Source organism: Pseudorca crassidens, chromosome 7 (genome assembly GCF_039906515.1).
Source record: "Pseudorca crassidens isolate mPseCra1 chromosome 7, mPseCra1.hap1, whole genome shotgun sequence".
In the NCBI taxonomy this organism is placed as follows: domain Eukaryota; kingdom Metazoa; phylum Chordata; class Mammalia; order Artiodactyla; family Delphinidae; genus Pseudorca; species Pseudorca crassidens.
The window spans coordinates 62,672,384-62,689,089 of record NC_090302.1 but is presented as its reverse complement, the minus strand read 5'-3'; the positions used below and the strand labels follow the sequence as shown (position 1 = coordinate 62,689,089).

Here is a 16,706-nt window from a genome sequence, read left to right as displayed (position 1 = left end):
ATTGTAATAAACATATTTAGGGACCACTGGGGGCCACTTTGTTAGGTAAATACATGATTCTTCATCCTGAGAACCTTATTGTCTGGTAGAAGAGCTAACACTGTGTTAACAGTTAAAATATAAAACTAAATACCAGATATAAATATACACGTGACATTTATACAATATAAGTGTAACAAATTACACATCCTATTCCTAGTACTTCCACCATTGAAGTCAGGTTCCTGACCTAAATTTTTCTGGGGAGAAACATTGCTCAGTGTAACTAGAAAGGAATATATATATTCTTTTTTTTGCGGTATGCGGGCCTCTCACTGCTGTGGCCTCTCCCGTTGCGGAGCACAGGCTCCAGACGCGCAGGCTCAGCGGCCATGGCCCACGGGCCCAGCCGCTCTGCGGCATGTGGGATCTTCCCGGACCGGGGCACGAACCCACGTCCCCTGCATCGGCAGGCAGACTCTAAACCACTGCGCCACCAGGGAAGCCCAGGAATATTTTTAATACATGTTTTAGTGGTGTTGGACTAGTGAGAGGTTTAGAACCTGTGAAATTCTCCATTAGTTATTTATAACCAATTGTGCACATCGTGCTTTAAACTGGAGTATGAATTATTTCTTTGATTCCAATAATCCTAGTGTTGAAGGAGATAGTTCTTCAGTATTAAAATACTAATAATACTTCTATTAGTATTTTTCAACTGTCAGCTCCTGAATTAGCCATTTGGAAAGTTTTGGTGTATATTGTAATCAGTGCAATAATTTCACATTATAATATTTAGCATACCAGGTAACATTTGGCTCTATTCCCCGTGGGCATTATTACCACTTCAAAACTGGATCGCTTAGAATGCTATGAACCACATAAAGTACTATGGTATAAATGTATTAAATAGTACCCAGCTATAGTAAATTATTTTTGAAATGTTGTAGGACACAAATATATCACTGTCTCTAGAAGTGCCCCAAGAAACAATTTTCTCTGTAGATTTTACATGGCATATTTGAATGTTCTTAAATAAATGCCAGTCAAAAAGAAAAATCAGACCCACTTTTAAGTGAGTTTAACATCTTACAACGGTAATAGCTATGTAATCTTGTGTTGGTCATTCAGTCTCTCTGGGCCCTAGTGTTTTAATCTCTAAAATAATTAAATGAATTGATTATTTGGATCTCTCTTAAGATTCTAAGGCATCAACGATAAGCATACAAATTGTTCTTAGGTACTCTTAAATATTTATTATAGTCCGTGACACTCGGCTTAGTTAATACTATCTAGATAGCAAAAGTTAAAGATTTACTATTTAGATTGTTGTACATAATGTGCATCTGTAAAGGGTAAACCTCCACATAGTCAGTAGTAACTTTGAACATGTATCTAAAATATATTATTAGAGAGAGGGTCACTTTAAAATGCCCAACCTGTATTCTTAATCAGGTTTTTGCAAGAATGTGACCTGGTATAATGTTATGATACTTTTCTTGGCTAAACATGTAAGTCGAAATCACAAAGAAATAGAACATACGGGTTTTGGCCATTAATTCAAATACTGGTAATATTAGAGAAAGGTAGTATTTACATCATTTCTGTCTGTGTAACTGTGAGTGATTTGTAAGAAGAGCTACAAGCTCATCATGACTTAATTGTTTCACTTGGTTCTGCGACAGAAAATTGTAATAAGATTTTTTTATAAAATGTTGTGAAATTGTCTAGCTCACTCTTTCTGAGTTTTCCATCAGTAGACATTTATAACTTACAGCTTCACTATAACCAGATCATAATAAGGTCCCGTGTTTGTTAATATAATTTCACCATGAAATCACAGATATTATTTTTGGTTTCCAGTGATCACCATAAAATTCTGGACCTGTAACTTGAATGGTTTTAAAATCTAGTTAAAGGATAATTTAAACAAAATATATTGTTTTTTGAGCTTTACAAATAGATAATTGCTTAGCTGCCTTGTTGAATAATAATTTATTTTAGTTGAATAGGAAAAGTGATGATCTCATTCATTTTAATATAAAATTCTAGGAGTTTGGGCAGCTACTTTTTAAAAAAAAATGTGAAGTTGAAAAAAGTATGTTTTTAATTTATGGAAATATTTATACTTAGAATTGCTCCAAGCCCTTTGTAAATTGTTACCTTTTGCCCTTTTATTGATGGAATAAAGTAATCTTCTGTGCTAGCACCAGTTTGTCCTTGTTCTGTTGCATTAGTTAGTTTCTGATATGTTGAAGAGGGTGAGGAGGTCATGTAGAAAATAGAATAGACAAAGAATGAAAGCAGTATGCCCTTTAGTCTCAAGTGGAGACTGTCATATATGTATCAGAACAGAATTCCCAATGATATTATTGTTTTTATTCCTAGGTGGACACAAATGATGCTGACTTAGCAGATGAATCTGCCTTTGAGTCTCAGTACTCTCCTGATAACGACAGTATCTACTCCACTCAAGCCTCTATTTTATCTCTTCACAGCAGTGCTTGTAGTGATAATCTGAATTTTGGTCCCTCCCTTCCATCTTCTCCTCCCAAGGTACAAAGGAAATGCCATTTTATTTATGGGAAAACTTTGTGCGTAATTTCCCAGAGGTCATTGTTAGTGGGGTGTTTTGGGAGGGGTATGTTAGAGACATTATGTTTTTCCAGTCAGGGATTCATTATCAGATTAAAGTGCAGTTTCCTTTAGGTAGTGTTAATTGGGTATCTTGTAGACTCCAAGGGACTATTTAAATCTAGGTTCTGTGATACAGTGTGATAGGCACAAAGGTTCAAAACTTTGATTAGGATTTGCATGTTAGACAGAAAAATTTTAATGAAATGTATTTCTCAAATTGTGTTCTTGGCGGTGTCTACCTTGGAAAAATTACAAGAGTTACTTTATTTTCTTAATGGTTTTAAAGCTGACTTTCATAGAAAGTTGGACAGTAAAATATTCCTTTCATTAATTTAATATTTATTAGCTAAGTTAAAGTTAATGCTGTCTTACGTTTTTATATAAAATGATGCCAAAGAATACTTTATATAAAAACCCCCAGTGAATGGCAAAATTATGTTTAAGTCACTGGATGCGAATGGAGAATTTAGCTACTATTTGACATGTCTGTGCCATCTAAATTTTAGAAATAGATTATTGGTGTAAGTGCCCCACCCAATGCTATTTATTTTCTTGATGACACACTCTATAATGTTTATTAAGTAATATTTTAAAACTTATCCAGTCTTTTGGGTGTGGAATGATATCTTACTGTTTGAATTTGGAGCTCCTGATTACTGGTGAGGTTGAACAGGTTTTCCTGTATTGGCCATCTGGTTTTCACTTCCACCAATGGCCTCTTCATATCTTTTGGCCATTTTTGTGTGGAGTTGCTTGTCTTTCTGTTGATTAGTTGGAGTTGTTTATATTTTCTCAGAATTGATATAAAGAGCAATTCGGTGTATATTTATGAGTATATGTGTGAGTGTGTATACTTTAAAAATCTGAAAATGTGTGGGAATGATTTCTTTCAACTTCAGGAAAGAAGTTATTCTTGGAGAAAAAATAAAGCATGGGAATTAGCTCTATCTGTAACACATTATATCCTTTAAGAAGAAAGAGAGATTGAAGAAAATATGCCAAAATATTAATGTCTGTTAAATCTGGGCAAAGGGTTCATATATGGTTATATTTTCCTGTGTTGGAAATATACTGTAAATAAATATAAAAATTAAGATAAAAGACTGAATAATAATTCTTTCTTAAATATATGAAATATATGTTTTTCATGTAAATTCAGTGGGAAGGGAATCTGTATTTATGTATAAGTTGAAAAGTGGAATTTCCATAGGCCTTGGGCAGTTTTCCTCCTTTCCTGATTAACAGGTAACTTTTTGGCCAGAACATTTTCAAAGCATTTTCTTTCATGTTCAAGGTGCACCTGTTACCCTTGTAAATGATGCTGGGTAATCTCCTTGAATTAGTTTGCAAGGTATAATCTTGAATAGAGCAGCTGTTCCTCTCTCACCACACCTGAGACTGTCTATCTGACTGAGTACTTGTCTGGAACATATTCCATCTTTACTGGCCTCAGGGCTGGAAGCTGAGTTCATCTCCTCATGGAATCTCCTAATCTGCAGCATAGCACACTCCTTCTTGCCAGTGGGACAGATTGCATTGTTTACCTTAGTAATTGTTACTTAAAGGGATTACACAATCTGGATACTGAGAAGCATATATTTTACAGGGCAAATGCTGGCTGTATGCAGCACAACGTATTGGCTTACTGAAGTCTGTTTGTCGTTTTTTTTTTTCTTTTCATTAAACAGTTTACTCTTTTGTTGAAGCAAATTTTGGCAAGCTGGCCTATTAACTGAAATATTTAAACTACAAAACAACAAAGAAGATATTAATGAGGGTGTTTTAAAACACATTGTGAAACTCCTGTGTGCTTTCGGTTTTCTTAGAAAGTAGGGCTGTTTGTGTATCATGGTAAAGCTCTGCAACTTTTTTTTTTGGCTTGTTTGTTTTTGTATTTGTTTTGTGGCATTTTTTTAGTACCTAGATATTTTACTGGAAAAATGAAAAAGTTAGATGATTCATTCATCTTCCTATTACTTTGCACTAAATTTATTTTAAAAAGAATGACAGTTTGTTACAGAATATAGAGTAGACCATTTTTCTTAAAGAAAAGTGAGCTTACTTTGGAATTCTTTAATTGATAAAATCATACCATGTATGATACTTAAGAAAAACAAAGAAGCTTCCATACAGATTTGAAAGAAGGATATAATAGAGTGTGAGGATCTCAGTGATTCCTCAGGCTTTTGACTTTGCTAATTATGTAATAATCTCGTAGCCTTAAATGGTGGCTGGAAATGCACAAATAATTTTACCTCTCTCCTTTACCTTGATGAGAAGCCTTTGGACCATTGCTAGGTATGCTACTGGAAGCTCCAAGAGCTGATCACCCAGAGCAGGGACTCATCATGGAGGGAGGTCTTCCCCCTAAGGGTACAGCCTGGGCCATGACAGCTGCTTAGACGGCATAGGGCTGTAGGCATATGGTAGACATCCTTTGCACAAAGTTCTCCCATTTGGGGGATCATTCTGCTTTTTTTTTTTTTAAAGGAGTTATATTTGCTTAATTTGATTAATTATCATTTAAGGACTTAAGGGAAACAACCATTACTCAAGAATCTGAAAAATATGGCCACTTCAATGGTATTTGGATTAATAGAATCAGGTCACTGAAATGTGGATTTTAAAGGCAAGAAGCCAATGGATTTTCTCATTATTCTAGGTTTTAACTTTTCGATTAATTTTTTTGTCCCCCTTTCTTTGTCACCCCAAGACATAATAGAATGCAGAAATAATTGTTTTAGAAACTTACTAAATACCTGTAGACTTTCGTTTAAAAGCTCAGTATAGTTTTGGGGAAGAAGATGCTTTCATTTATTTTTCCCTATTTTGGCTTAAAAGTACAGTCAAAAAAGATTCAGTGGCTATGTAATGAATCTCCTCTTCTTATCCACAAGGCCATGCCCGACATTCCCTAGTAAACCCACGTTCTCACTCTTGCTCCAGGGATGAAATGATTACCAGTTTGGTGCATGTCCTGCATTGCTGAATATTGGACCCTCTAGGAAATGCTGTTGTTCCTAGTGCAAGTTGGACTTCATGTTTGTCACGATTGAAACCCCTCCTCATACCTTGCACCCCAAACAAAACTAATGGATTCCATGATTTTTTAAAAAAATCTATATATTTAGAGGAACAAGTCTCCACTTAGTGTTTTACTGGAGCATAAAATATTGCTGCCTTCACATTTAAGTTTAACATGTTGATACCATTTTTTAATTTTTATTTTTTGGAGAAAGGGTTAGTCTCAAAAGCTAATTACATCATTCTAGTCAAGATGCTGAGAGTGATTGTGGAAGTCTTAGTGACAAAACTGCAAGCTCGCAAAGGTATGAAAGATGTTGCCTTTTCCCTCAGTAGGGTAAGAATACAGATAATAAAGGAAGGGTACCTTATCTCAGAAAGAGTGGGAGAACAATTTAAGTTGGAGCAGCTGTGCTTATGATATATTTTTAAAAGTATAGAAGGACTTCTGTGATAGTTATTACTGAAGAAAAGCAGGTTGTGTCCAGTGAATGCTTAAGTATTTAGCTCGTCTATGTAAACATATTCTGTGGGTAAATGATGTGCCCAAGTATAACATTATATGCATTACGCGTAAAAAAAAGAGCTACTTTCAAATATAATTGGCATTTTAATTTAACCTTTCCCCCATTTTCCCTAAGAACAAGAATGTGAAAAAAAGCAGAACAAGAATAGGAGGCACCTATTAATATGGAATTTTGAAAGACTTCAGTTTAGATACCAAGTTGCACTGGGAAACCGTAGTTATTTTTGGACATCTTATGAGGGAAGAACTGCTTTTCTTTTAGATCCATGAGACTTTTAAAAATAAAAGTCGGTTGTTCAGCAACTAGAAATGTTTCTGAAGTAGGCGTATGTTGTCTGCTATGTTGATTAGCTCTTTCTTTTCTATGTGCCGGTGTTAACTCCTTCATGAATAATTCATGGAGATTTCTGTTATATGATTTATAGTAAACCCCAGCTAACAAGGGCAGCTTGACCTCTTTTTGTGATGAAAAGTAGTTTTGATTGTCATCTTTATTTGAGAAGTGGTAGGGATGATTTACTGATAATTATTATAATAATTAATTTAGTAATACAGAAGCTAACCAATTCTCTAGTAAGTACGTTGTTTTGTTTTTTTCATAAGACTAAAATAAAGTTGGTTGAATGAGCCAACAGGTTGTTATTTAGGTTCTAGGAGTGTGGAGGATGATACTTTCTATCCTTTGTTCCTGAGGATTTTAAAGATGGTATTTGCTTATATGATATTCCTACTTGCCTCAGTGCTTTATACGAGGAATATTTGATATTTCCAGAGAGACGAAAACTTGATTGAACAAGAGGAATGTAATAAACTGTGTTGGAGCCATTGATTACCACCTTAGAAAAAAAAGAAAGAGACCCATATCTCACACCACACCCTGAAATAAATTCTAGATGGGTTAATACTGAATCTGCCAACTAACCATTTATAAAATTGGAGAAAAATACTATAAAGAATTTCATTTACTCTGTGCAGAGGAAGGAATTATTAAGCAATATATAAAACCCAGAAGCATAAAAAAATTGACAAATTTGATTACATAAAGAATTTCATAAAAAAATTACATAAACAATTCTTGATCACATAAAGAATTTAATTTCAGCATGTATAGGTATATAACATATACAAACTTAAAAGACAGGTGACAAGGATTTCCCTGGTGGCGCAGTGGTTAGGAATCCACCTGCCAGTGCAGGGGACACAAGTTCGAGCCCTGGTCTGGGAAGATCCCCCATGGAGCAGGGCAACTAAGCCTGCGCGCCACAGATACTGAGCCTGCGCTCTAGAGCCCACGAGCCACAGCTACTGAGCCCACGTACCACAACTACTGAAGCCTGCGCACCTAGAGCCTGTGCTCCGCAACGAGAGATGCCACCGCAATGAGAAGCCTGTGCATCGCAACAAAGAGTAGCCCCTGCTCACTGCAACTATAAAAAAGCCCATGCGCAGCAACAAAGACCCAACGCAGCCAAACATAAATAAATAAATAAACTTATTTTAAAAAAAAGACAAGAGACAAACAAGCTTGGAAAATACTTAACAGTATATATCACAATGACTTTATATTCAGAATATGTCAATGACAACATATTTACTGACAAGGAAATCTCTCATGTTAAGATATTAAAGATACTTCAGAAAAGCAAGTAGAAATGTACTACTTAGTATATAGTTTAGTTTAGATTTTTAAAATGAACATGTATATGTGCATGTGAATGTGTGCATCTGTGCTTGTACATATGTGTTAGACAGATACATAAAAAATTTGATGAATAAACACCCAACAGATGCCAGCCCCTTATTTCTACTGAGGAAAGGACTGGATGAATGAGCCATAAGGGAAGACTTGCATACTATACCCTGTATGCATACATAATATACCTCTGTATGGCCTGAATCTTTTTTGAGGATAATGTATTCATACCCTAATTTTATACTTTAAAAATGTCAGTAAAAGGATTGAAGGAACAATTAATACACTTATTCAACAGCAGTTCATGGAGGAGCACTGCTTGTCCAAAGCACATAAGTGATGCAGTATATGGGTTGTAAGTAGATACATGTATTTATGTAGATCTGTAGAATTTTAGAGTTTCAGGGAATTTTAGAAATTATGTAACATAAAGCCAAGAGAGGTTCTGTAATATATAGATTGTTAATAAGAGAGTCTGGATTAGAACCTACATCTTATGACACCATTTCTTAGTACTATTCCTTCTGCTACAACTTGCATAATATTTGAGAAAAATTTCCCTATAAAAGTATGAATTGTATGACTTCCTTTTCAACTACATAAATACCTACAAATCCCTATCCAAACAGCGTTTTTCTTGGAGGTTCTTGTAAATTGAAATCAAGTAATGTCATACTGTTTATCTTTGAATTTTATAATGAATAGAAACTTTCAGACAGATTGGATATGAGATACTTTCTAAATGAGATTTAGAAATATATATTTACTTTTCCTATATGTATTGAACTCTGAGTAATTTTATTAGTAGAACAGAATATTACGTCTTAATGATCTTAAGTACTAATATATTGTACTAATATGACTCAGTATGAGATGTATGATTTGCAGGAAATGTATTCAGAATCATTTATAAAAATAAACGTGTTTGGACTATCAACTAAGCAAAGAATGTATGTTTGCTGATACTTCTTGAGTAATTAAAAATTATGTTGTGTTTGTTTTTCACTAAATAGTTGTTCATTAAGATCTTACGAAATGCATTGATGCAGTTCTGGCCATAATTTTTATTTTTTGTTCTTTAATCAGGATGTTACTGAAAATTCCTCAGATCCAGTACTTGACTTGCATATGTCCTTGGAGGAGCTATATGCCCAGAATCTCCTGCAAAGACGGGACGAGAGTCCGCCTTCAGTGGACTTGAGCATGGGGACTGCTTCTGGTTTTACCATAAATGATTATACACCTGCCAATGCTATTGAACAGCAATACGGATGTGACAACACAAGAGTGTGGACTGAACCTCACCGACCAAATGAAGTTATATCAAGTGCAGAACTGAGTTCTCCTGTGCTGACTGATTCAGCTGGAAAGGTGACATTCTCAAGAGATGGTTTGTATATGATGATGAGGTTGGGGACAGTGAGGGCTTACATTATTCTGGCTCATCTGGAGCCAGCGCTTTCCTGATACTGAGATTTTCAGAAGACAACCTATGAACTTGTTTTGTTTGTAGGTTCTTGCTGAATAAAGCACAACCAGTTAGAGAACATGGGTGATGTTGAAATCATGCTCCAAAGTCTAGTTTTCCTTTCCACATGACTTATTTTTATTTTCTGACAGGGCTCCAAGTTCTTAATTCAACAGGGGTCCCTGGCCTCTGCTGCTGAGTGTGTCATGCTCCAAACTATATCCAAAGAATCTTTCGAGAGGACTATTACGATAGCAAAAGGCAATTCTAGCCTGGGTAAGTTTCTTATTTTCCACGTACACCTTTCCTCCCAGACCCCTGGCCAAGAGGAAATATTGAACATAGTTTCAATGTTTTTGAGTATAGATAAGATAATAGATGTTGTAAAATTTCCCATAGGTTTTTTTTTAAGCATTTAAAAAATTTTCATTTATTTATTTATTTTTGGCTGTGTTGGGTCTTCGTTGCTGTGCGCGGGATTTTTCTAGTTGCAGCGAGCGTGGGCTACTCTTCGTTGCGGTGCACGGGCTTCTCATTGTGGTGGCTCCTCTCGTTCCAGAGCACGGGCTCTAGGTGCACGGGCTTCAGTAGTTGTGGCACGTGGGCTCAGTAGTTGGGACTCGCGGACTCTAGAGCACAGGCTCATTAGTTGTGGTGCACGGGCCTAGTTGCTCCAAGGCATGTGGGATCTTCCTGGCCCAGGGCTGAAAGTCGTGTCCCCTGCATTGGCAGGCAGATTCCTAACCACTGCGCCACCAGGGAGATCCCTCCCTTAGTTTTTTTGGTTATTCTTTTTATGTACTTATTATTTTTATCTGAAATGGTTAACAGGTTTGTTTAATTCAGACTAGCTTATAACCCTCACTCTCCTAGTTATTTACAAGTATTCCTGAGCCTCATTTCCATTCAAGTAAAAGATATACGAAGCGTTTATGTATGATACAGCAAATCAGAAAAGGCATTCTTAGAAAATGAAAAGTCAGAGATTTGGAATTCTAAATTCTTTGGAAAAGGAAATTATTAGTTTCTTTGAATGCTACCAGTTATGCATAAGTCAGTTTGTATTTAATTTCTTTCATTTGCTGAAATAAAGACTAGAAAGACAGGAGGTGCGCAACCACCAAAATTTAAGTGCAGTTATTCAATAGTCCTTCCCAGGTGGCAGGATTTTTGTGTCCTCTTTTACCTATACAGGGTTGTGGCTGGTTAATAATCCCAAATCTCCTGAATTGGGCAAAGAAGACCCGCTGTAGAAATAAAATCCTAATTACAGTAGCTAAAATTATATCCAGGTAGATCACATTTGTTCTTCTTTTGAGTTAAGCAGTGACATGGCTCAGCTCTGTCTTTAGGGCTCGGTGCTGATCAGTAGGGCCATAAATCAGCTTCCCTGGAGGTCTGATTACAGCTCAAGACTCTCTGGTTAGCTGTGCTTCAGAGAGCTTTTTCCTCCTTCTAGGATGTAGCCAGCCAGCACCCTTCACATTGGTGTCTGTGGACTTGGCAGAGAAGCCCAGCAGTGCTTAGCTGGTGACTGGGATTCCGGTCTCTGCCTCCTTCTAGATTTTGTTCCATTTGCTGGCAGCTGGGCGCTACCAACAGCAGCTACATGGAGACTTATAGCAGAGAATTTCTACTTAATTAGCTTTACTATTATATATTACATTTAATAGAATAATATATAACTTAAGCTACAGAACTTTCTCTAATTCATTAATTATGGGATATGTACTATAGATACCTAAACATGTCAAAAATATCTCATCTGCTAATGCAGTGTTTCTGAAAGCATGTTGCTTACAATACTAGTTTTGTCGGCTGTTAATGGGAGTTATTAAATGGGTTCCAAGTTTCAAAGTTTGGAATGTGATAAGCTTAAGGAGACAGGTGTTTCTGTTTTCATCACTCAGTAGCTTTGATAGTCACATGTGCACTGTGGATCTCTAAGAAAAGGTTACAGGATGCAGCATTTCTCACATGTCATTGGCCTTTTTCTTTTTTTTATTAACTCATTAGACAGAAATTTTGCAGAGCCCATATGAGAGATCCTATTCTAGTATATTTATTTACTCAACTCTCAAACATTAATTATTTTCTGTATTCTGGCTACTGTGCATAGACACCATTATATAATCATTTTCCTCAAGGAATATGAGGTTAGGAGAGTAGACAAACTGACTTCTAAAATCCTCAGTGCATTAAAATATCATACCTGCTGTGAGAGACCCTCATGCAGAGAACATTGAAGCCTTAAATGAAGGAAGAGTTGATCCCTGCTCTCTGAGTGTGGAGGAGTTTCTAGAAAGGTTTCAGAGAAGAGGAGATGTTTGATTTAGTCCTTGAAAAAGGAGATTTCTACCACCTCGTTGAGGCATTGGGAAAGTCGGAAGAGCCAAGGCAGAGAACTGTGAAACATCACTGAAGTTTGTTTGATGTGGGTGAAGTGTGGCATAATGGCGGGCAAAGGAAGAGTTGAAGCTGAAGGAATGGTAGGTGGGAGACAGCTGCCGGGCGAGTTCTTCGTATGCAGGACACAGGACCTCCCTCAGGACACCCCCTGCCTTAAGCGCCAGTGGCCAGTGGGAGCTGAGGGCAGAGGGGTGACATGACCAGATGTGTGTTTTACGATCATTCTGGCACAGGTGGATGAATTAGATCGGAAGCAGCTGGGAGGCTGCTGTAAGAGCTGGGGTTGGAGTACATCTGATTTTACAGTCTGACCCTGTGGATTGCTCACCAGTTCTTAGTTTGCTGAGAGAATGTTGAATTTTGTGAAATCTTTTCTTTCATCTGTTGAGACAGTCATATGGATTTTTTTGTTTTTTCTCTTATGATGTCGGGATATATCCTTTTTTTAGGGTAGTACAAGATACATAACATGCAATTGATCACTTTAACCATTTTTAAATGTATATTTCTGTGGCATTAAGTACATCACATTGTTGTGCAACCATCACCACCATCCATCTCCAGAACTTCATCTTCCCTGAGTGAAACTGTACCCATTAATCACTAACTCCCCATTCCCTCCTCTTCCCTGTCTCCTGGCATCCTCCCCATTCTCCTCTCTGTCTGTAAATTTTGACTACTCTGGGTACCTTATGTAAATGGAATCATATGGTATTTGTCCCTTTGTGACTGGCCTATTTCGTAATGTCTTCAAGGTTCATCCATGCTGTAACATGTCAGAATTTCCTTCCTTATTAATAAAAGGCTGAATAACATTACTGTGTGTGTGTGTTTACACCAGATTTCATTTATCCACTCACCTGTCGTTGGAAACTTAGTTGCTCCTACTTTAGCCATTGAGTTTTGATTTTAAAAAATATACCAAAGTGATTAGGATTTTGGGGAAAAAAAAAAAGAGTAGAAGGTGAAGTGTCCTTGCTTTCATATCCAGGAATCCATTTATACCTCAATAGTTTGATTTTAACATTAAAATATAAAAGAACTCTTTAATTTGCTTTGTGAGACTAAACCACTTACTTGTGTGAAATTATAACACCATTAGTTTACCAACCAAACTGTAATATAAAAGTGTTAACATATATATGTAATATATATCTTTTAGTTTTACTTTTCTGCTTAGTTTCCATTATTTGAATAATGTGCATACCCAAAATGCTTATAGGGCTTTGTCGTTAGCTGTTTGATTTCCTGGGACCCAGTGGAGTTCCTCTGGCATCTTGGAGTGCAAATTCTGTATGCCAAAGCGAGAATATTTCTCTCTTATCTCATTTGAGATAAGGAGGAGATTTCAATATTCTACGATGCCCAGAGTAACTAGATGTAAAGGATAATGAAAAAGGCCTAGTTTTAAAATCTCAGTAGAACATTAAAACAATTTAATTAAAGCATTCATTTAAGCTTTTAATGTAGGAAGGTGTTGCCTTTACAACTTGAAGTAACAAAAAGTGTGGTAGCATTTTAGAATATCTAATTGAGACTGGCTTTGTGCTGGTAGGAGTGTGTCATGAAAGGGTCTGTCACTGAACACATTTTCATAGAATAGGTCTCTCCTTTATGTGAAGTTGTTTGCAGTTTTCACTTTCTGGTTAATTTATTTCTTTCCTAGTTATAATCAGAAGAAATTATTAATAAATGATAGGCTTCTCTAAAAGCTGTCATCATCCATTTGCTGTGATTTTAAGAATAACCTGGGTTTTTTAAACTTTGTTAAATTTAGTGGGGGGGATGTTATGTGCAGATATACACAGTTATGTACATATGCATGTAGTGACCTTTGAAAAATGTAATCGTGATTATTTTTGATTCGTCTGTGGTACATTGGCTAATTATGTTGTACTAGGTCTTGAAGGTAAAAAAATAAGAAGGAAAGGAAGGTGTTACCTTTTCTTCGCTGATGAGGTACAGAAACGTAGACTCAGGAATTTCTCTGGAACCAGGACTCAAACCTGAGTCTGTCTCTGGTTTTCACAGACCATACAAGGCACGTGAGTCCTTGAGTCACTCAGAGCTGCGGTGGCATTGCTGTAATAACAAGCTTCATTTTGAAGCTGAATTACGATTTGCATTAAGACATTAGAAAGCAATGTAGCTTTGGATTGGAGATGTCTTTTAAATATATTCTGTGAGTTTTCTTTTGTACTTTACTGAGCACTTTGAAAGGAACACTACATGTGCTTTTCTCAAAAAATTCTTTAAACAACCCTGAAAGTGGACATTATCCCCATATTACAGATGAGTAACATGCAGGTCATTGTGAGGTTAAGTGAGTTGCCCAAAGCCACACTGATTAGAAGTGCTGGAACTCAAATTTGGAACCAGTTTTTTGGTTCTACAGTACATGGTTTGGGCTATGCTACTATACCTCTTTTAGGAAAAGATTGAGAGATCTTATGAGTTACAACCAAAATCTAGTCAGTGGATATTACCTCGAAGTTATTGAAGCCCGAAAATGATCATTTGGTGAAAGGAAAATACAAGCTGAGCTAACTGATGTCAACCTTTTTGTTCATGTGGTTGACATGACCTGACAGCCTTAATAACTGGTAGAGTCATGAGTTGAATATGCTGTTAAGAATTAATTTAGAGGTCATGTTGACCATAGCTCGTGAAGACTTGTTGCATGTCTGTGGCTTGCTTTATTGCAGAATGCATGGTGCCAATGAGAACAAGATGATGGGTTAGATTCCCAGGATGGGCCACTGAGTTAAGTTGTGTTTTGTAGTCATACATTTTGATTTTGCTATAGTATAGTTGTCTGGTGGGTCTTGGTGGGAAAGATGGCAGCATCAGAGCAAACCAGCGTACCTATGGAAACGTTTCAGAGCCAGCCTCTTTGCTTGTATGAAACCTCCCTTGGATGAAGCAGCGTCTAGACTTGTTTTTTGGTTTATGTAAGCTCCTTAATAACAGTGCACTTAAAAATAGTTCGTATGAATCTCAACAGAATCTTTTAACTACATTTGATTAGTGGTTCATTCCTATCAGAAAATGGTAACTAGGAGCCTGGATAGCCCAAATCCAGGCATGAAATATGAGGTTGGAAACACATTGTAATCAGGATCATTCTTTAAAAAATATTTGAAATATCATGTCTAATTTGGTATAGTTAAAGTTAATATTCAGAGAGAATTTCTTTCTTTTAAAAATATTATAAAAAACTAAAAACAGATTATTGACTTCTCTCAAAGTTTTAATAAGAGAGTTACAGCTCTCCTTATATTGTTTAATTATATAATCTTATTTTGGAAGGAACTTTTAGTACTTGGTTTTAAGTGAATTTATATTATTTTATGTAAAGTTTTCAATTTCAATAGGTCTTATATTTTTGAAGGAATAGAGTGAGGGTAGGGGGAGAACGGAGCATTAATTCAGATGGGTTTGTTGAGAATATTTTTCTGAGGAATTGATATTGAAGAATGAGAAGTTGTTAGCTGTGCAAGAGCTGAAGAAAGGGGGTGTCAGGCAAAGACTCTGAAAAGGGAGACTAGGTATATTTCTGAAAGAAGGCCATGTTGCTGGAACACGGTGGGGCCGTGGGGCAAGGAGGGCATAGCCCAAAGAAGGGTGCATGTCGAGAGGGCCAAGCCAGGAATTCCACATAGACAGGGCCATGTAGGTATGTTGTATATTTGAACAATAGGAAACTGTTAAAGGATTGTTAGCAAAGGGAGTGATGTGATGTGGTTTGTCTTTTTTGAATGGTTGCTCTGTCTGCTATGAGAAGAATGCATTGGCAGGGACAACTTTGGAAGCCAGGAGCCCAGTTATGAGGCTCGTTCAAAAAATGAGGCAGGAGAAGTGCTGGCTTGGTCTAGGTTTAGTGTGGATGTGGAGAAAGGTGAATGAATTCAAGATAAGTTTTGGGGATAGAAATGGTGGAACTTGGTGATGGATTAAATATAGGTAGTGAGAGAGAGGTAGGAATCCAGAACAACTCCAACATTTCTGCTTTGAGTAATGGAGAGTAGTATGGTGGTACCATTACCAAAAAGGGGAGGACAAATGGAGAAATAAGGGGAGATGGAGACTAGGGAGTTCAATTTTATACTTACTAGGGTTGTATTTCCTATGAATCATTCAGGGACCATGTCAAGAGGGCAATCAAATATCCAAATCTGGAGCTCATTGAAGTTCACATTTGGAAATAAAGTGGTAATAGATTAATGTTTACATCAGTTTAATTCAACTGACTACTGTATGTTCAGGCACTGTGATAGGCACTGCGGATAAGACTTGAATACAAGCTTCTTGATGTTAGGAATTCTGTTATGCTTTTTTATATCAAGCTACCAGTATAGTACTTAGCACATAGTAAACATATAGTAAATATATACCAAATGAACAAATGATCTAGAAATAAGGTAATATCAGAGAGTTTCTTAGAGAACTAATTTTCCATTTATAGTCCTGCTCTTTATTCTTTCATATATGTAAGAGATGAACTATTATTATAAAATTGATTTGATACTGTTAAAATGTTCTCCCTGAGAGAGCTTTCTATGTAAGTGGTGACACATCACGTAGCCTAAGCTACATTGACTCCACAGTGTAGACCCTGTTTCATCTCTAATGTATTTAACATGGAGTGTCTTTAGGTATAATTTCACAAACATTTCTAAATTTACTTAAAAAATATTTTTGTTAGAAACTGATGCTTTCCTTTTGATTGTTTTTTTTTACTGCTGAAAAAGTTACTCCTATTCTTTTATCTGTGAATCCATAGGGATTACTAAATTCAATTAAAATGAATTTGTAAGTCATGCTTTTTTTTTTTTGAGGTACACGGGCCTCTCACTGTTGTGGCCTCTCCCGTTGCGGAGCACAGGCTCCGGACGTGCAGGCTCAGCGGCCATGGCTCACGGGCCTAGCTGCTCCACAGCATGTGGGATCTTCCTGGACCAGGGCATGAG

General features: G+C 36.5%; 1 protein-coding gene across 8 annotated transcripts in view; it reads left to right on the top strand.

Moving 5' to 3' along the window:
- Nucleotides 1-16,706, top strand: part of MPDZ (multiple PDZ domain crumbs cell polarity complex component) — a 167,645-nt gene that overhangs the window by 90,989 nt on the left and 59,950 nt on the right. For 7 of the 8 annotated variants that reach the window (XM_067744390.1, XM_067744393.1, XM_067744392.1 and 4 more), the window contains 3 exons: nucleotides 2,368-2,535; nucleotides 8,946-9,230; nucleotides 9,480-9,603. In XM_067744390.1, the coding sequence (XP_067600491.1) occupies nucleotides 2,368-2,535; nucleotides 8,946-9,230; nucleotides 9,480-9,603 (577 nt within the window). The remainder of the gene's footprint in view (nucleotides 1-2,367; nucleotides 2,536-8,945; nucleotides 9,231-9,479; nucleotides 9,604-16,706) is intronic. The other variant, XM_067744394.1, reaches the window with a different exon arrangement.